The sequence below is a fragment of the Dryobates pubescens genome, chromosome 3 (assembly GCF_014839835.1).
Source record: "Dryobates pubescens isolate bDryPub1 chromosome 3, bDryPub1.pri, whole genome shotgun sequence".
Lineage (NCBI taxonomy): Eukaryota > Metazoa > Chordata > Aves > Piciformes > Picidae > Dryobates > Dryobates pubescens.
In genome coordinates, this window is record NC_071614.1 from 35,234,731 (window position 1) to 35,256,278 (window position 21,548).

General features: G+C 40.3%; 1 protein-coding gene across 2 annotated transcripts; it reads right to left on the bottom strand.

Annotated features, from left to right (window-relative positions):
• Nucleotides 1-204: 204 nt before the first annotated feature.
• Nucleotides 205-20,253, bottom strand: FBXO9 (F-box protein 9). Of its 2 annotated transcripts, none has more exons than XM_054179953.1 (13): nt 20,025-20,253; nt 16,053-16,126; nt 14,575-14,733; nt 14,119-14,176; nt 11,174-11,273; nt 9,436-9,566; nt 6,628-6,742; nt 5,669-5,787; nt 5,284-5,374; nt 4,169-4,264; nt 3,352-3,445; nt 2,523-2,677; nt 205-858 (listed from the first exon to the last, which is right to left on the bottom strand). In XM_054179953.1, exons 3-13 carry the CDS (start codon nt 14,719-14,721, stop codon nt 750-752), a joined length of 1,215 nt encoding a protein of 404 aa, XP_054035928.1. In that variant the 5' UTR covers nt 14,722-14,733; nt 16,053-16,126; nt 20,025-20,253; the 3' UTR covers nt 205-749. The 2 variants fall into 2 exon arrangements, with proteins under 2 accessions (XP_054035928.1, XP_054035927.1); XM_054179952.1 differs by having other exon boundaries at nt 16,053-16,130.
• Nucleotides 20,254-21,548: the final 1,295 nt, after the last annotated feature.

Consider the following 21,548-nt stretch of genomic DNA (forward strand, 5'->3'; position numbering starts at 1 on the left):
TTCACGACTGCGCCGACACTTCCCAAGCAGAGCCACATACCCTGCAAACTCATCTCAGTACAAGAGAACAACTCACTGCCCCATCTCTTTGCTCTCCCTGCCCATCCTGTCAAGAAGGCAGGCTCCAATGAGCTTCTAACCAAGACACAAATTACATTTATGACCAGCTGACATCACTGCATTGGTGGAGATGCTCATCTTCATGCTAGCTTGCCCTTGATTGCTTTTTCTTAAGGTTAGATATTGACAAAATGCCAGATCTTAAAGGCAAACAGAGGAAGTTTAATTTAAAGAAAACATTTATTTGAAGTTCTTTTAAGTCACATAGTTTAACAGATGTAAGACAACTTTCTTCCCTTCACAATTCAAGCCTTCAACAGAGACCCCACAGTGTTCCATGAACAGTGAGATTTTCCTGTAACAAACTACTGTCCTGGCAGATGAAGGCTGACATTTTAAGCAGACTGATTTATAAAATCTGTTAAAAAACAAAATAAAACAAAACCCCACAATTAAACAAATCAAACCATTTGTTATCAAATTCTTGTCACCAAGTAAAGGTGTTTTAATACTCATAAGCTTGATCTCAAAACAAAACCCCAGCCATTCACAATCAAATAAAACATACTACCTTCAAAAAAATTCTCCAGAATTTTAAAATGTTCCAAGTATATACACATTTATAACTTAAGTGCTCATCAACTACAACCTTTCATTCATGCAAGACTTGTGAGAGGAAAAGGTGTTTCTTAGAGCGGCTTTTCTGAAAATGCAGTAAAACTCTTCACTCGTGCAAAGAACAGAGGGGTGTACATCTTGTCAATGTCGAAAGCAGTAACAGCTGTCTCACCAGTTGACCTGAAAAAAGAGTATTGTAAAACTTAAATTAGGCACAAGCTGCTGTTTAAGCTCCTCAATAATGCAATCATGTTCTGACATAGAGGGTATGCACCAAATCTAAGTGGCTTTCATACTGCTATTCTGAAAGCATTTGAATGTTGGCCAAATCCCCTTATCTAGAATACACTTCTATTTTAATATCAAAGAAACGTGGCACTTGGTGCCATGGTCTAGTCATGAGGTCTGTGGTGACAGGTTGGACTCGATGATCTTTGAGGTCTCTTACAACCTTGGTGATCCTGTGATAAACCACTTTCCCCTTCCACTCTTATTCGCTCCATGACTTGAAACAGCGCAGGACATCACTCTTCACCATATTAATACTGAAGCAATAATCCCCTGTAACTCATTTCACTCAGAACCCTGAATTCAGAATACAGAGAGTGACAGCAAAATTTGGTATGTTTACAAAACTTTAAGAAGAATACTGGCAAAAAGAGTAAGTCCTCCTTGCTGTTTTTGATACTCATTTTCATTCTAGTTTCAAAAGGACACCCCCACACTGAGAGGTACAGCAGAGCCTGAGCTGTATGAAAACTTTGGGCTAATAAATAATGTCTGTGATGCTGTCACTTGACACCCAGTCAATGTCTGGGATACTGTCACTTGATACTCAATGATAGAAGGAGCCACAATGGATGTAAACTCAATCACAGGAAATTCCACCTCAACATGAGAAAAGAATTCTTTACTGTGAGCTTGACAGAGCACTGGAACAGGCTGCCCAGAGAGGTTGTGGAGTCTCTTCCTCTAGAGATCTTCAAAACCTGCTTGGACACATTCCTGTATGACTTGCCCTAAGTGGTCCTGCTTTGCAGGGAGGTTGGACTTGATGATCTCTGGAGGTCCCTTCCAACCCCTAGCATTCTGTGAGGTACAAAAATACTGGTTTTTATAAACCCGGTTTTTCTCTTTGTGGAAGTTACCTATACTCCCAAGCACTGGGAGTTTTCTTCCTCGACTTCATGTATTTACAGCTCATTAGCTGAGCGATGTCCCTATAAAAACACTGAATAAAAGAAGATGGAAGACAAAGTCTAAATCCACCCAAAATACAAATATCAAATATCTGGATAGTCAGCAATTATTTGGCAGTAATTTCAAGTGTCAGGTGCAAGAATAGTCGTCATGGCTCTTGCTTGGCTAGTGATCAGAACAGCTGACCACATTCCCCTGTTTTAGACTGCTGGATTATATAGTTTCTAAGCGTTACAGTTCCCACATAACGTGTGCAGACATTTCTAGCTTGCACAGCCAGAGAGGAAAAGAAATATACCTTAATTAACACATTTTCCACACCTGCTTACTAGCAACACACTGTCGTTCAACCTTGATTCAGCTCTGGAATCATTCAAACACACTGTGCATAAATACTTTAAGCAGCTAAAATATGTCAGTGCTGCTGTTTAGGAAGCTTCCCATACCATTATAAAAAGTTACTAAAGCTTGGGATGTCTTAGAAGTTTATTACCATATATCAAATCAGGACCATTTACTGTTCTCAAGACATTTTATTACAGCCTTCTAAGTCTTTATGTCTTCTGTACTTGGTAGTGGAGAAATTAATGTAATCTGTGTTCCTACAGTTAAGTAGCCTTTGATCTTATTCTCCATTTACTTACCTGTAAGTTACGTGACAAGAATGATGTATCCAGACAAGTTTGTTGAACCTCTGGCGCCCACTGGAGCACAGCTGCAGTCCTACATGAAAACTGTGATCTGTTTCTTGTGCAGGAACACGGCGGAAATACCTGTACTTGTGGTAGTCAATTGGTTTCTGCACAAAGAGAAAAGAAGTTTCATGACCCACAAACAACTCATTATGCAACTATTTATCGTAAGGCCTATGTGACTGTGAAGATAGATTGTAAAGCTCTCATAATCAAAAGAAAGTACTGGTCTTCCTTGAAAACACATCCATTTAGACAGTAATCATGAAGTTTTCACAGAAAGGCAAGGATGGAGGTCATCCACCCAAACTATGCAAACTCACTGTACAGCAAGTAGCACTTCCAACTCTTCCCAAGTTTTTCTTGACAGACAGTTTGTTAATTAAAAAATGTTGTGATGTATATAAGTTGACCAAATTATTCAGAGTTCAACTAACAAGTACTGCTTACTTACAGTTAATGCTGTGGGACATAACAGCACACAGTCAGAACTGACCCCAGAAAATTACCTCTTCACCCTCCCACGGTGTTAACAAACTAGCTAAAAGGACCACACGAAGCCTAAGGGGGAGAACTGTTGCTCAAATGTGAAGCAGGTTATTTGTGTCTTGATAAAAAAAAAAATTATCACAGAATTGGGAAATAAGATTAATCACTATGCCTATTTATAGTTCACTTTAAAGCCATTAAAGTTGCCTTAACACATTCATTCTGAGAGAACAAACTTATACAAAAGACCACTCCTTAAACTATTTTTCTTCTATTCTATTTTGCCACCTACCTCATCCTTTTTCTTCATTATTACAGCAAATACTTTGGTTTGATTGTCTGTTTCTTGGGAAAGGCGATAATGGCCAAGCAAGATTGCATCTGTTCTGGAAGGTTAAGGGGAGGATAGTGTCAAGGGCATAGAAATATTCTTTGTCTCTGAAGAGTGATTTATTTGCAATGTAAATATCAGCAGTAAAAAGACAACTGACTGCCTATCGTAATCAATTTTCATTTAGTGAAGTACCAGCCTCATTGATGCTACAAAATAAACCATTTTTGGAAGGTTGCTTTTAGTTTTCCCAGACAGGACAGTAAACATACAATGGTCAGTTCTACGTAGCCTATTGCTAAACGCTTTCAGACATCTGGTGAACAGCTCAAACCTGTTCCGAAGTCACAAACTATTTTCTACATTGTAAACAATTCTGTGCAAACATTTAAAAATATTAAATTAATGGAGTAACAATTTAGTCATATCTCACCAAAATCTTCACTTTCCTTCAGGGAAGGAAGTGTGTGAGATGGCAGTCAGTAACAAAATAGCATCTTTAGAAGGATTCTAAACCCACCAAGCTAACAGCATGTATTCTTCCATCTACTTCCTTCAGGAGTTTAAAAGCCCATAGCCTGCAAAGGAAATCTAATTACAATGTCAAGACTGAATTTTTCATACTCTCAGAACTATAAACAGCAATAATACAATACAAATACCATTGTGTTTTGACTCTTGTTCTGCTAAGCCAGGATATACAACTTGAGACAAAAATAAATAGAAATTGCCAGGTAAAAGCAAGAAGAAAAGCTGCAGAATGTTTTATTTTGCTAACCTTGTATTTTTAGTCCGTAAGCGAGGAACTATAGACTGAGGGTCTTCAGGAGTTGTTAGCATCATAACTTGACCATCTGGAAAGAATCGCAAATACCTGCAAAAATAGAATTATACAGGATAAAACTAGAAAGCATATACTGCTTCTGCTGTGGTAGTGTTTTGGGGTTTTTTCTTGTTGTTTTTGTTGGGTTTTTTTTCCTCCTCTTAATCACAGGATGTTCTCCAGAAGGATACAGAACTTAACAGGCAATGGGATTTGAAAACACATTTCTTCACACACAACGTAACAGAAATGAGAGCTTTGAAGATTTAAAGATCAAGTTAGGAAGAGTTAGGAAAGAAGGTAGAAGTTCAAGAATTTTGTCACCTCTAATCAAAGCAAGAAGGGCTATCCTGGAATCAAAACTGCCCTCAAGTAAGTTTCCCCATTCCTGGCATCAACTGAGACAAATGCAACCAAATCTTAATTACAGCATCTGTACAGAACAATGCCATATGGGCTTTTTCAGATTCTGGGATCTGATCAACTTTTCAGCACTTGGATACCATGCAGATGTTTGTGAGGCTACAGAAACAGCTACGAGATTCTATTAACACTTCCCAACCTCAGAAAGGACTGCAGAACAGAACAATAAATGCTGAGAAGGGCAAGATGAAGAACAGCAGAAAAACAGGCTGAGGAAACAATGGCAAGGTATTTATAGCAAGCTGAGAAAGCCCAGCCTCTTGATTGTTAAAGATTGGTTACAAGTAAGTTAAAAGACAATTCTTATATTAGCACTTGTTTTCCCTTTACTGAAAACAACTATGACATCACAAATGTAAAGCAGAAGTGATCTGGGGAAAGGACTCTGCAGGTAAGTATTACTGTTGCTACTGTGTAAGTTTTATCCCCATTAAACGGTGCAACTGAGGATGAAATGTGTTTCTAAGCCCTTCTCTTATTATCGTAATACATCTTATTTCTTAAAACCTAATCTCAAAAACTGCTTTACATACTGTAGGAGTTCCACTGAGTTTTACAGAATAATTAATGTTTGTGGTATCAAGTGCTGGATTTGAAGAACTTAAGAGAGATAAACATTTCACTCACTCATTGCACTACAGTTCTACCTGTAATATTCCACTTGGTGCCACGCTCTATAGAAACCATCAAGAGATTGTTCTCCTTGACGTATGTATTTTGTCTTGCTGACATACACGCCTACAGGAAAGGTAGATACAAGCATATGAGCAAACATGAGCTACCTATAATATTTACACTAAAACCCCCAATAATCTAAAACTTTTGGTTTTACTGTTCTTCAATACATAGAAGTTTTTGGGTTTACCCCTTCCACCCTTCCCCTCTCTTTACATATATTCTACAGATTTAAAAGCCCAGATAAACTCAGATTAGGTCTAATAACAGTGTCATAAACATCAACCCCACCTAACTGCTTCCATGATGGTAACATGCAGTAAAAACCCCAAAACTATTCCGAAAAGCACATCTTACCATCAAATCGAACACGAGGCCTCTCCAGAAACATTTCCCTCCAAGAGGCATAGGGAACAAGTTTATTGCAGCTCCTGCCCCATATTTTCAAACAAACTTGACGCCAAATTTCGGGATCTCTAGTGAAAATGAGAAAAAACAAGCCCCATAACTTGCCAGTGAACCTTGTTTAGCTTTTATACATCAAAGTTACACACTCCATTAGTTATTTTGGGTGTAACTGAAAGAAACTTTCTTGAACAACAATAGCTTATACTTTAAAATCACTGACTAATTTACTTAATTAGTTTGAAAGCTGCTTTCTCCCCCCAGTGAAATTCAAGAACACAATGCCATTTTCAGCCAAGTACAGAACACCAACTTTGCAGCAGCCTGGCAATTCCCTGTGTGGCCATACAAGGATGGCAACAGAACATTTTGCAATTCTGACTTTCAAACAAGGTAGAGCAATTAAAACTTTCAGCAACATTTTTATTACAATGAAATGATCTAATACATCACATTCAGTGGTGCATTCAAAAGCTGATTAGCACTGTGAGGAACATAACATGAAAATTGCCATGGGAAGAAAAGGCATCTGTGATTTATCAGCCTAAAAGCAAAACAAAAAACAAACAAACAAACCAAAACAAAAAAAAAAAAAAAAACAACCACCAAACCATAATCCCCACCCTTCTAACACAGGGAGTTTTCCTCTATGGATTTCCTCTATGGATTTATTATCCATATCTACCTAGTGTTTACAAGTACTTGAGCGTAAAAAAAGCTTGGTGCCATGGGTTAGTTCTTGGTGCCATGGGTTAGTTGTTTAGGTGGTGTTGGATTGGTTGATGGGTTGGACGCAATGATCTTGAAGGTCTCTTCCAACCTGGTTTATTCTATGTATGTATGTATGTATTCTCTTTTTCTCTTCCTCAGAGCAGAGAGAAGCTTCACTATAAATAATTTATCTACAATACCTGGCACAAATGTAAAATCCTCTACAGACAAGAGATAATTGCTCTAATGATCTCAGGTCCAGGTCGCTTGAAACCACCCATCGGAAAATGTACATTAGTACTTCCATAGGCAATGCTGCAAAGGAAAAAGAAATCCTTGTTAGATGATAACCTGTAAGACAACAGGTCATTTGTAATTCCAAGTTTGACAAAATATTCTGCTTTTCCACTTTGTAGCCAGATGCCAGGGAACAAACGAAAAATCTTTAATTAAAAAAGTCACTACACATTAGAAAAAAGTCACATAACAAATAAAGAGCTCAAAATGAAAGATGATAGGAGAAAACATAGTTTTAGACTACAAAAAGCACAACTGTTCAGGTGGTACACCTAACATTCCATATATACATTGCACATCCACAGTGCCTGCCAAGCACTATTTTCTTCAAACTCACCTAGTGTGTAGCATCACCTCGAAGCATACTGCTTTTGAATGACAAACTAAACAAGCTCAGGGCAGGTTTAATATTGGATAGAAGGTCCTAAGAGCTACCTATTCACTATGAAATTGATATGATATCACTCTATATCCTGCAGCACAGCTTCAAAGACTGAAAATACTATCATTTGATACCATTGAAAGACTTCTCCTAATGCAGTAAGAAATAATGACAGAATCCTCATGAAGGCACCACAGGATCATATGGTAATTTTTCCCAGCATTAAAAGTTCAGTGAGAAAGCCCTGAGAAATTAATCCAAAAATCTTTCTAATAACTTTCTGCCTCCCTAATGTTTCCTTTATTGTTTCAGGTGGATATAATCTTGTTTCCTAATCTTACACCATCAGGAATTACACTTGACTCATTTTCAACTACTGCAGAGCTTACGGTTTCAACTGTGTCACCACAACTGCAAAAAAAGTGATGATTTTACTCAGTGTAACTGCTTTGAGACTGAATGGAGAAATCAGCTGAGTGGCACAAAGGTACATTAAATAATAACTAGCTGTAAAAACCATGGTAGAGACCACAATTTAATAGAATTCTCATTTTTAGTGAAAAAACATGCTTCTTCAAACAACTGCACTGCTACATTTCTGCAAATCCACCAAGACTGCTTTTGCTATAAAATCTGATGAAACTGAAACTTTACATTTCAGAATATCAGTATGATAAAAAACGCACAAAGCTCACTGGGAACCAGTTTGTGTATTTATTAAACATAGATCTTGTTTCATGAATCTGACATAATTCTATGTTTTATTATTCAGAAGCCATAAATTTGCTATATTGCCTTGTATTTGCAACCCTTAAATTAATGTTCCAACATAACCAAAAGCTGGGCAGACGATTGCTACAAGGTACAAAACAGTCTCTGCCAACTTAGAAGCTCTTCAGTATGTGAACTCTTAAGTGCCCCGGACAATAGGAGATACAAAGGCTTAAAAATCTCTTACTAGTGCTAACAGGTATACGTCTTCCATTCACATTGACACCACACACCCTAAGCCTCTGATTCTCTCTAATACCATCCATGTTTCTAAGTTTCTAGCAAACTAGGGATTAAGACACTTTGCTTCATATACTAGGCACATCTGTAAAAATAATGTAGTATTTCTGCTGAAGAATGTTATCATGGCCCTAAGCTTTACTTGTGTAAAATAGTAACTACTATGCTCATATACTAGGGAGAGCAGTAAATATATGTATTACTATGCTCATATACTAGGGAGGGCAGTAAATATATTCAGTATGTCAGTTACATAGCAGAGGTCTAATCCTGTACTAAAGGTTAACCAGTATTCCAATATTATGAATGTCACTGAACTGCAAAATGGAAAACAGGAAATCAGTTCAGCCAAATACACTGCTTTGCATTGTTTTAGTTTTCCTTGGGCTGCTGAGGTCTGTGACTTGTACTACTGTGGTGACCAGAAGGGATCCAGCTTACCAACTTCCGAAGCAGACATCATGATTTTAAAAGTTTTCATTCTGCTGTAAGAGTTGGTAAACAAGGTATTGTAACACAGGCCTCACAGGAAGGCAGAAAGTAAAACTAGAAAGGTACTAAGATTGCTGCTCTGAAGAGACATCTGCTGAAACCATGTTATAGTAAGGTCTACAACATAGTGACTCCACTGGCCAAAGAGGTAAATATTGTTTCCCACATGCATAATACCACTGTTGTTAGTTTTTAAAAAAATCTAGTTTTCTTTGTTTGAACAGCTTGCTACATTTGCTGTATTTTCATTCCTTGAGCAGAACAGGGAAGATCGGGCCAGTATTTCCAAGAGCAACTGATAATTTGGGGTGCAAGACACACATGCTTTAGAGATATATGATTTTCACAGCTTACACACACTCCCTACAATTTATATCTCGTAAGGAGGTCTCAGGATGAGTGTGCTAGAACTGAAGCACTAAAACCCATTAACCTTTAAAAGCCATTCTAGCTGCATTATATAGCCTTGATGAACCTGGTAACGTATTTGTTGTAAAAATATGATACAGAATCAGTTAAACGAGAAATGCATATTCCTCACAGAACAACTGTCTCTTATTCACACATAAATATTGTAACACGTTTACAAACCACAACAGAAATCCCTACCTTTCACTTTGTCAAACATTACCTGAATGGAAAACTGGAATACACTTGACTTCAACAAGTCTGGTCCTAGAAGTTGCTACTTTTAAGTATGACACTTCATACCAATTGCATACATTTCTTTAAAGATGGCTTTAGAATGAACAAGACAAATGTTTTAATAGAGAAACATCTCTATAAATTCTGCCTCTGAACTCTTAAAGTGTACCTTAACTCATACCTGAGATATGGGTCTGGCTGACATCAACCTCAGGCTGACAAAGTTTCACTGAAGATTCCTGAAGAGTTAGCTGCTGCTGGAAATCCGATAGGAGATCAGCCATTTTGCCATCCTCTTTGTTATCCTCAACACTAGAGAAGAGGGAATGCCAACACTGTTATATGGACAAAACATATCAACAGATGTCCTTGTCTTGGCATCAGTCCACTGTCTTACTCTCACCCAGTATAGTTATTCTCTGCCTGTCTGTAAAGCAATCTCATTTCATCGTGTGATAAAACAACTATTGCAATCTTCCCAAGTTCATCTAGAGTTTGCTGGATCCTTTACAGCAACAATGTATTTTCCCCATTTAATTGCAACTCCACTTTCTTTATGGATTTGAGAGCTCACTGTTCACTGGTTTTAGTGTAGTCACTGAAGAATCGCTGGACTCCACAAAAAGACAAATCTCATCTTTTACACTCTCTAAGGTAAGTCATATGCAGGAAATAAATTATTGTGAAAAGGTTGTATCAACCAACAGCCCCATTGGGCAGCTTTCCAGCCACTCTGCCCCCAAGCCTGTAGCATTGCATGAGGTTGTTGTGACCCAAGTGCAGGACTCGGTACTTGGCCTTGTTGAACCTCACACACTTGGCCTTGGCCCATTGATCCAACCTGCCCAGATCCCTCTGCAGAACCTTCCCTTCAAGCAGATCCACATTCCCACATGACTTAGCTTCAGAGTCTTAATGAAGTAGAGAAAGTTATTCTAAAGAAAAACCTGTATTTTGAAGTCATTCAGTATTTTTCCTAGTGCACAAATGCATGGCAAACATTTCTTGCCAGCAATGCATCAGACACTGAAGTAATGGATATAAATAAAGCGCCTAACTCATCTCAGTCTCTTTTATATTGAGTCATCTATTGCATGGAAGCTGTACTGTCCTGGGGCAACAACAATGAGCTAGTAACACCACACAGACATGGCTGTGCTTTCCTCTTTTATTCACTGTTTCAAAACTCTTGATTTCTTGTAGCTACTACCAGTATCTAAGGATGTTACCAGTAAGCAGTGAATTGCCAAGCTCTTTCATAAGCTTGTCTTCACTGTGCTATCTGAGCTATATCAGATGTCTTAGTCCTAACCTGAATCCTGTCCTCAAACACAAGTCTCGAGTTTATGTGAGGCCACCCTTAAGCTGCTACACACCCAGCATGTTGAGACTAGGGGGATTCTAATGTGCATAATGTTGCAAGACCAGACCACTCCCCTTACAATCTACGAGCTTCTAAATCTATTGCTCTACTTCTCGGAAATGCTCCCATTTGGTTGTGTTAGTGTAAGAACAGTAGTATATTCCCTTGCTTAATTATGATGCTTATTCCATGGTACAAAGCTTTTTTAAAATATTTGATCTTTTTGCCACCTACAATTTTGTAGATGATCCTAAATGTTTAATTCAAATCTGAAAATCAAACAAAAGTAATACAGTGACTGATGCCTTTTTGGGTTTTTTTTAATAACAATATCACTATTTGTAATCCTTCCACTTGAACATAGCTGTCTCCTTTGAACTACAGTATAGAGAAGTCCTCCTTGGACTGATGCATCTGTAAACTTTCTATGCAGTAGTCTATCCAAATGGAAGTAGACAAGTTTTCTAAATATTAAGAGACTTACAACTGCATATCACAGTACATCATTCACATTTCAGTACTCCTATGCACATAAATAGAAGATCTTCATCCTTACCACCTCTTTGCAACTCCATCACCATCTGGGGATCGTGTATAGGTGATCTTAAACTCTATGTCAGGTACAAGCTGCATGGCCAGACGATAAAATTTGATGGCTGAAAGTAAAAGTTTGATGTTTAAGTATGTCTTATGTCTGCAGTAGCTTATCAAAGCAAAGTTTTTTTTCAGAGATGGCTTCAGCTAAAAACACTAAATGGTGGAAAAATACCTCTGCCTAGTAAATCTTATTTAATCCAAACTGATTAGGTTCAAATTCTGTGCAATAGTGCACATTAAGCACCTATTTTCAAAACTAAAACCTTCATATACTCTTTCATAATGAAGAGCCCTCGCAGATAAGTTTCCAACTTCAACAGCTTAACGTTAACTACTGCAGATCATTAGAGAGTTTAAATTTACATTAGTATGGGACAAAATCTGGATTTTGTTTGTTGGCAAACAATTGCAAAGCTTTCTCAGCAAGCCATAAATATTTTAGGCATTACATTTGTAAATAATCAGAACATGAAAGAGAATTGGAAAGATGAGATGGGTACCTTACATCCCCAGAATAGTACAGTCACTTAGACATACACAGCATTATAAACATGAGGAGGATCAACAAAATATTGTTGTAATTGTAAAACTTCAACCACAGATAAAAGTACATCTTTCTGTAGTCTCCAGGGTTTTGCCACAGTAAGAAGAGAAGCAAGCCATGCAGAACACTGAAGGTGAGAAACCTGACTAGAAGAAAACAGCCTTCTCAAAAACCTACACAGCAAGCACAAGGCTATGGGGCATGAGCAGAAAACTAACAGATGAGTTTCTTCCAGCACACAGGGAAAGTATTTTTTTGCCTGTAACACTCCAAAGATGCTGCAAATATTCAGTAGAGAAATAGGCGCAGGAAAATCACCCTGTGGCAATGAAGTTATTTAAGCTGCAGAACATCTTTCTCCTGAGTTAACTCTGTGGATCCTTAAGCTGATTCGCTGCTTGTACATTTGGTCTGTTTTAATACTGGCATTAAGATCATGTCTGTATTTACACATCTTTTCATGTTCCTACATGGTGACACATCAGCTCTCTCCCAGCTTGAACCCTTACAAACAAAACCTAAAATAAAACAGCAGTGTGGAAACATGAAGCACAGAATATGCCATGCTAATGAGTCTGAGAAGCCTCAGTTTGGGGGAATGTAAATGTTCCTGTTTTCTTGATTTCGTGTCAGGGCCAGTGACTGTCAACTAGGGCCCTATGTTGTTGAGGATGAGGAATACCAGCAGCCAGCTAAACAGAGATCAGTCTCAACTTTAGCATTTAACAAGAAGAAGCTGATGCGCATAACTGTCTCACAAATGTCAGATATCAGCAGATTTCAGAAGCAGGCTGAAATGCCATTTGGATTCCGGTGACCTGGGCCAGGTCAGCAAATAGAAGTGGTGTGGAAACAGATGTCCCAACATGTCCCCAGTTAATATATCTGTGCCTAATCTAGGACCTTGTCTCTAAGGACTTATATAGACGTGTGTATAGAAAGTCTTGTTTTGTCTCTTTAAATCTCAAATCAAATTCAACTAAGAAAGAATGGATTCATAATCATGCAATGCAAACACCTGAAAACACTTCAGTGAATGTAACTTTGTTAGGTGTTACTGCTTCTCTGCTATGTTTAACATACAGAGAGTGCACTCAAGCAAATGAACTCTAGCTTTCATTTGATACACACTATGATTAAATGGACTGCCTCAGTATTTATGGCAAACCTCACAAAATAAGACTACCACATCTAAACATTTGCTTCAGGAATTCGAATAGAATAGAATAGAATATAGAATAGAATACAGAATAGACCAGAACAGACCAGGTTGGAAGAGACCTTCAAGATCGTGTCCAACCCATCATCCAACACCACCTAATCAACTAAACCATGCAACCAAAGCATCCTGTCAAGCCTCATCCTGAACACCCCCAGAGACGGTGACCCCACCACCTCCTCGGGCAGCCCATTCCAATGGGCAATCACTCTCTGTGTAAAACTTCCTCCTAACCTCCAGCCTAAACCTCCCCTGGTGCAGCCTGAGACTGTGTCCTCTTGTTCTGGTACTGGTTGCCTGGGAGAAGCGACCAACTTCTGCCTGACTACAACCCCGCTTCAGGTAGTTGTAGACAGCAATAAGGTCACCCCTGAGTCTCCCCTTCTCCAGGCTAAGCAACCCCAGCTCCGTCAGTCTCTCCTCATAGGGCTTGTGTTCCAAGCCCCTCACCAACTTTGTTGCCCTTTTCTGGACACGCTCCAGCAAGTCAACATCCTTCCTAAACTGAGGAGCACAGAACTGGACACAGTACTCGAGGTGCAGCCTAACCAGTGCAGTGTACAGGGACAGAATGACCTCCTTGCTCCTGCTGGCCACACTGTTCCTGATGCAGGCCAGGATGCAAAGAAGCTATCCTAGCATGCTGTGTAAATTAAAATAAAACAAAACAAACAAACAAAAGCAAAACCCAAACACCACCACATTCCACGGGTTCAGTTCTGTTCAAAACAGAATGAAGATAACTGTAAAATATAGTATACTGCCTTGGTGAATTGCTATGCTTATTTCATATGACAAACTTACAAAAAGAAGCATGCTGTATGAAAAAGCAATGCTTATTTCATATTACAAACTTACATAAAGAAGCATGATGTATGAAAAAGCAATGCATTCAACTGCTAGATTTCAAAATAATGTCTGAAAGCTAGATATTCTTTCCTTGATCTCACTTTAGCTTCACCTCAAAACAGTGACATAATGGTTTCTTTTACAGCAAGTTTGTTTCCTTGTCCAAATAATTAAGCTCTCAAATTACTATTAGCCTGAAGTTGAAGTTCACTGGCATCATGCAGTCTTGCACATAAATCAAAGTGTCAGATTCCTCTGCAATAAGGGTGTTCTTGGCATACTTGCACATTACCTTCATAAAGGGCCCCATTTTGTTCTTCTTCCACTGCCTTCAGGAAAAGTTCCTTTGCCTGCACAATAAATTACATAGAACACTTCTTAAATTCCTCAAAATACAAGGGTGTTGTCACTTGACTTAGGATGTTTTTTCATCTTACCTACTGTACCATGTGAAGAAGATAAATAATTCTCACCAATATGTGAGAAAACATATTCATGTTGTACAAGCCATAACTGAAATTCCCAATAAACAAACTATCCATACTCTTGCTGCTTACCCCTTACCTCTTTCTTACCCTCTTTCTGAAAGATCAGTGTAGCATTATGGAAAGACATAAGTAAGGAGACAATAGGTTAATCACCTCTGTTGTTTCTCTAGATTTAATTCAGCATTAGGTTTTAGGATAGTTTTGCTGCAGTGTTATTGCATACTAAAAAAAATCTCACAACTATAAATCTATTTTGGTACCTTTTCCTCTGTTGCTATCTCCTGTTTCCCTCTGGAGTCTGTAGACTTTACTCCAGGTCCTCTTGAAGATGCTCTGCATGGCAGAGGTTCCAACCCACTAGAACTCACACCTGGGGCAAGTTCAAACATCCACTGAGCTCTGAACATCTGGAGCTCTGCCTAAAAAAAAAAATCAATTAATTGTGATTCAGTACCATGCATTTAGACAGTACATCTTCTGAAGAGAATTACAAAGTACAATTGCAAAAAAGAATTTCAAAATTATGCTTTACACTTCCAAGTCTTAAGTGGTTTCAGTGAGTTTAGACACAGAGAGTTAATAATCGTTTGATAGTATCATAGTATCAGTCAGGGTTGGAAGGGACCGCAAGGATCATGTAGTTCCAACCCCCCTGACATGGGCAGGGACACCCCACACTAGATCAGGCTGGCCAGAGCCTCATCCACCCTGGGCTTAAACACCTCCAGGGTCAGGGCCTCAACCACCTCCCTGGACAACCCATTCAGGGCTTCACCACTCCCATGATGAAGAACTTCTTCCTCACATCCAGTCTGAATTTCCCCACCTCCAGCTTCATTCCATTCCCCCTAGTCCTATCACTACCTGATATCCTGAGAAGTCCCTCCCCAGCCTTCTTGTAGGCCCCCTTCAGATACTGGAAGGCCACTGTTTTTATATAAAGGCACAAGTATTTGATTGTCTCACTTCACAACATAAGTGCTTTTGTTTGGACTTTTCACCTTAGATGAAAAACTAAGGTTTCACAAAGTGGTTGTTAGTAATATGGTTATGACCTAAGACTCTATAGAAAAGTATTCTTTCTGGACATGATTTTTATTCTTATTCATGCAGAGTTATCTTAATCAAGAAGTCAATTAGCTCCTGAAATTAAAATTTAGAAAACATCATTTTTCTTTACACAAGCATACTAAGCTGTATTACAATCAAGGCTGTCAGTTATGTATCATATAAACAAGACCTTACACCCCCTTCTCTTTTAAAAAGAAAGGACTATACTCTGTGAAACAAGTTGTAATTCTTGCCATGCATTTCTTCAGCATCTTTGAAATTACACTTTACAGATCTCTTACAACCATCACTACTTCTGGGGAGCAACTACACAGAACTCTAGTATTGTAAGAGAAGACACTTTTCATTAGACTGCTTTTATCCACTTCCTGCTCCAGAAGACAGTGACAACTGTAATTTGATGCATACAGAAACTGCTGCCTAATTTCTACACTTCTTCAAAGAAATCCCATATCTGCCACAAAATTTCCTTTCATCACCACAGGTAACTGAAGACTGAATGTGACACTTGGAATACAATGCAGAATTTATCTATTCCACTCTTGGTGGGACAGACAGATGAAGCATTTGTCAGATCAACTGTGTATAAGGAAATGAGCCTAAGTACTGCAGCTTAAATCACAGCAGTACTATGTTTGTAAAAAAACCACTAGCAGGAGTGACGTACCTGAAGATTTGCTTCACTGGATCTTTCATTGTCATCAGTTCGTACCAAATCGGAGTGACAATCTTCTTCAGCTTCTGCCTAGTAAAGATCAGTCAGATGTGATTATAGAGTCTGCATAAGGGGCCTACAACATACTCATGAAACACAACTGTCACAGACATACATAAAAAATAATTCAAGAATACTCCCTTTTCCCCCTATGCTACCCACCTACAACATAGGTCCATCTTAACTGATGATAAAAATTTATCCTAAAATTGCTGGTATTATTTGCACTTCCCTATTAATCCCATGAAGTTGAGATCTGCATTTCAGTCACATCAATCCAGATTAGTTATGTATCACTTGAAGAGTTATATACATCGGTGTACTGCCATAATACATGAATGAATCTACTCAGTGTCTAAGTCAAAACATAGAACCAACGCTTCAGTATTAAACAGGAGTATGCTTCACACAAGAAATTAACATTTAATCACTAAATAGTAGTCTTGATTTGTTTTGTAAAGCACTAGTGCTTTGAGTAGCCACCCTTTATGAAAATCATGGGACAACTGGGGCAATCTCAAAAACCAGATGTGCAACTAAACAAGAAATGTATTGCAAAAGAAAAAAACCTAGCATGAGAGCTTGACAGCTGGCTTTATTTACAGTACTGATGTGAGACAGGTTAAACAAGACCTCACATAAGACCTTTAACTAAACTTTTCAAAGCTCTACATAGGAGTTAGCTACTTTAAGAGCAAAACTTAAGGAGACAGAAATTCTCATTGTGAAATATACTGAGATGCATGAAATCTATAATAAACAAAAACTAATTCTGAGCATCAGTGAAAGGCCACTAAAACAGCAGTAATAAGATGCTAGTAAAGAAAATCCCTCGACCAAAACTAAAACATTTGTCTGAAACTCTTCCTGCAGCTGAAGCATCCCAGTTTTTCTACCATGCTGTGCTGCAATTCGTATCTGTAGCTCTGCCAAGTATGTAATGCAAAGCGAGATTATAAGAAGGTAAACTTGCTATTAAGATTACCAGAACTACTTGTGAAAGTTTTGTTTCCCATTCCTTCCTATTGTAGATAGTGTTCAAAAACTCCAGGTGACATTCTGTCAGTGAAAATTCTTATGAATTCTCATTAAAAATTACAAGCTCCTGCACAGGGTGCAAAAATCAAAGCATTGTGGTATTCACAAAATGTATAAAATTTTTACAGTATGTGGAATTTCATGAACAAACTACAGAATACTGGCAAACCTGACAGGAAGGCAACGTTTAATCTCTTTGTCTTGGTGACAAAGCAGCTCCTTGGGATTCACCTTTAGCACTTGTCTCAGGTTCCCCAAACGCCACAAGCTTACTGGTTTGTCATCTGTGAATGCGTTTTCAACAATGTCTCCATTTATCTTTTACAACTGATAATGCAGACAGTGTTGGCTGGTTACAGTAAACAGACATTGCATCTGAGTTTAAGGTTGTACATTTTTAATTTCTTGGTGGAGTAGACAGGTGAGCCAGAATACTCCAAAGCACCAGCTCTGTTAAATGTGAGGATGGAGCAAATAACTTAGCAATGTCATGAGTTTTCCTTCCTGATCTTGATTACAGGCAATTAATGTCCTGTGAGTTACAGCAATCCTGTCATATTATTTTGGCCTAGGAATGAGCTAGCACTGAAAAAGACGTCTGTAAGTGCATTATTGTGGCACTCAGCTGACACAAATAATGCTTACTGCTGCCTGTGCAGAGTGCAAGGCTTCTGCTTTGCAGATGACTTATGACCAGTTGGGTCTCAGTCTGGGCAGAATAAACCTGGGTTTATTTGCAAAACGCAGAAACTAGTAATTTCTAAACTAAAACACATTATCTTCTTATGCATAAAGGCACACCCATTAGAACACTTAGCTCATGTAAACAAACTAATTTAAAATTATTTAGTTTTGAAGCTGCCTGAAGTTTACCTAAATATTCAAAACCTTACTTCAGTAATCTGCTCAAGAATCTTCATGCTCCTCCCCTCACCTCTTTCCCACTGCCCTACTCCTCCTACATTTCTGAGTCAGTCAGTCATGGTTCTGGATGAAGTGCTTCCAAAATGTCTTTTAATGCTCTTTAGAACTTGAAAGTGTTCTCAATTCAAATAAAATATATTCTATTCTATTCTATATACTCTACTATGAAGAGCTAGTCCATAGCCCAGAAGTTTCCCAAAAAATCATGATATTGATTACAATCCAAGTTATAATTTCTGTCATTACCTCCTCTATACTGAGTTCATGTGTGATCTGCAGTCCCTCATAACAAAGTTTATGCACCATAAGTGACCATCCCCCTAAACTGACCAGTAAAGCAATTCATTCACATTGCTACTGCATGCTTAACTTGGCTAGAAAACTGATCTCTATGAAGAAGCTTTCCACTATTTATCTGATACACTGAAATCCTATGGTTTTGCTAGAACAAATGAGTAAACACAGGTAATTGCTGGAGCAAGGAGCTACACTAGGAGACAGCTCAAGAGACCATACCTAAAGTAGGCTGTAACTTGTGAAAAATGTCTCCTTGCTCCCCATCTACCAATACTTAAACTGTATTCATAAGTTCACAGAACATAGCATTGTAATTGCTACTTGATGGATAAATCTAGCCTGATCACCTTTATGCTGTTGGCCTTCCTGATACGGGTCAGTTATCATACGGAACAGTGACTTTATCCTGCTTGAAAGTGAGACCTCCTTAGTCTCTGATCAGCTCAAGTAATTTTCCATGAAAGTGGTAGCCACTCCAGCCACCAAAAGGTCAACATGTCAAAAGGAAACATCTGAATTGGACTGTGACCTGCAAAATGAAGTCAGCTCAGTAGATTTGATTCTGATTTGTTTGTAAGCTTTACAAATAATTTGTCAAATGCAAAACTAGTTTGTTTGGACAGCCTAGTTTCGACTGTTTTGCAATCAATAATTGCAGGCTGATTTGCTCAGAGCACAACAATCACTTACTAAACTGCCTGTAATATATCAAGTCCTTCAATACTTTAGATTTTTGTTTCAGCAAAATAAAGCTAAGACCGGAAACAGTTCAAAGCTGTCTGTCACCAGTTGAACATGGCTATTCATGAACAGTCCACAACTATAGGAGAAGCAAGCATGACATAGCAAAACAGTGACCAACAGCTGACGTTCTTCTTGGGTTTAGAAAAAAATTAGCAAGTCATACCTACTGTGATGGAATCAACACTGTGTTCAAAAATGAGGCTTTTAATCACGGTGGTAGGGTGATTCAAGAGTTCCTGAATGATGTAAATAGTTTAACTTCGAATGATCAAGTTCTCATCGTGGATACTTGGATCCACATTGAGGTACAGACAGAAAAGCAATACTGAATTGAACAATAATTCTGATATGTTAAATCATAAACTCAAGTAAGTCGAATGCCTAGCCCATATAGCCGTTTAAAATACCAAGTGACTTTATGCCACGCGTTTTCTGAGGGAAGAGAAAGGTAGGGAGGGCATGCTCATGTGTAATAACACGGCGACTCGTTCAGGTGTTTCTGAACACAGCTAGATCGGTCCCGAGTCAAGCTGTCCCACTCATCACCCCAAAATCCCCTGCGGAAGGCTGCCGCGTCTCCTTGCGGCGCGGTTACTCGCGGTGGGATCACAGCCAGGACCACAGCACACTCCACATAGAATCACCTAGTACCCGGCAGCCGAGGAGGGTGGTGGCAGCAGCACTGCTCGGGGCGCTGCTCCTCTCGCCCCGGGGCACACCCCCCTTACTGCAGCCACCAGCCCCAGAAGAGCCCCCGGCGATAGGGCGGGGCCGTCCACCTTCCGACCGCACTTGCCACAGCGGTCGACCCCCCGCCTTCGTTGCCTCACTGCGGGGCGCCTGGTGCCGCGCACCCCGCTGCACCGCCCCCCGGCTCCAGGCCGCGCCACGGCGGGGCACGGCTGGCTCGGGCTCGCTCACCATGCTGCCAACGCTCGGGCGGCGCTGTCCCGTCCCGGGGGTCTCTGCCCCCCCTGCTCGGTCCCTGTGTCCTCCCCGCGGGAGGAAATTAGCAGAGTTCTCGGTCGGAGAAGCGCACCACGCAGCGGGAGTAACTGCGGGCCCGGCGTACGGCAGCCATCTTCCCGGCGAGTGAGGGGCAGGCGGACCGGGAGCAGCGGAGACGCGACCAGACAAACCCGCAAGGTCGGAGCGCCGCCTGACGCACGGGCCGCTCCGAGGCACGGGCGCCAGCCACACCGACTACGCGTCCCAGCGCGCATCGCGGCCCCGAGCGCCTGTCTCGCCTGCAGAGAACGGTGCTCTGGCTGCTGGGAAATGTAGTTCCCAGGCGACACCCAGTCGGGCTGAGGCTGTGGCGGCTGGGGAGCGGCGCTTTCCCAGGCCGATCCCGCCCGGCCGCGGAGTAGAGGCTGTAGGGAAGTGCAGTTCCGCTGGGCAGGCCGTGTTGATGATTGGTGGAGTGGGTAGGGTGCCCGTTCTCTGCCGCTGCGCCTGAGGCCCGGCCGAACACTCCGCTGGTGCCGCTCCAACCCCGGAACGGAGGGAACGCGGCAATGTCCCGGCCTCCTGCCCTCTCGGTGCGGCCCCTCAGCTGGAGCCGGGCTCTGTAGGAGCTGCCATTTCCGCTCTGACTGCAGCGTTGTTACAGCCCTGGTCGTTTTTACACGCAAATTAAAACCCGTTTAACAAAGAAGTGGTTGTTACTGTGGCTATACAGATAGCAATGTTACTGACTCAATATCCTGATCCCCTGTCCTTTTCCCATCCAGTTCCGAGAACAGTCATTATGTGCTGTCAATATACCTTACGAGGTTCACAATTTAAAATCTGTATTACGTTCTTTCTTGTTCTAGGAGAAAATCATGTGTATCAGCCTGTACTTAGAACCAGTGCAGGCTTATGCATACCTGAAGCCCTGAATACTTTTAGGAGCAAATGGAGCATGTGCCTGTTCTGGAGATGGGCAGATAACAGCTCCTGCAGGAGAAGCAGGCTATGGGTAAAGTGATTGTGGACAGGGGAATTAGAGGGGTGCAGCAGTTGGTACTAGCAGTGGGGTTCAAATCTAAGTGGCTGTAGAGGTGTTCTGTGCTGAAGAGAGTGTGAGGGGCAGCAGGGCTTCTGACAGCCTAGGTGCCGATCCCTGACTGGGTGGTTGGAGGTGAGATGGCGCTCAGGAAGCCTTTGGCTTCTGGCAGACCCTGTGTGAATAGCTGATTTCACAAGCAGTGTAGCTGAGGTTTTGAGATGGGGTGAAACAACTGGTTCTCTTCAATACTGCTTCTGGACTGGAGTTGGAGTCAAAGCTGCCAGGCTTTTCTCCTACTTGGTTGTGTGTCTCTTCTTTTGGGCATGAAGAAGCCCTACCTCTAGCAACAGATAAACAGAGTACCACAGCTGTCCCTTGACTAGGTACTGATAGGCCTTTGTGCATGAGATCTAATAAGGATGGCTTAAGAGTAACAGTCTCTTTTCAGTGCA

Bases quoted from the DNA above. Each gene is read 5' to 3' on its own strand.
- FBXO9 (XM_054179952.1), bottom strand. The intron at 11,274-14,118 runs GTAATGTGCAAG...TTTTACTTTCAG, and splicing joins AAATGGGGCCCTTTATGAAG to CCATCAAATTTTATCGTCTG. The intron at 5,375-5,668 runs GTAAGATGTGCT...CCTTTCCTGTAG, and splicing joins GCCTCGTGTTCGATTTGATG to GCGTGTATGTCAGCAAGACA.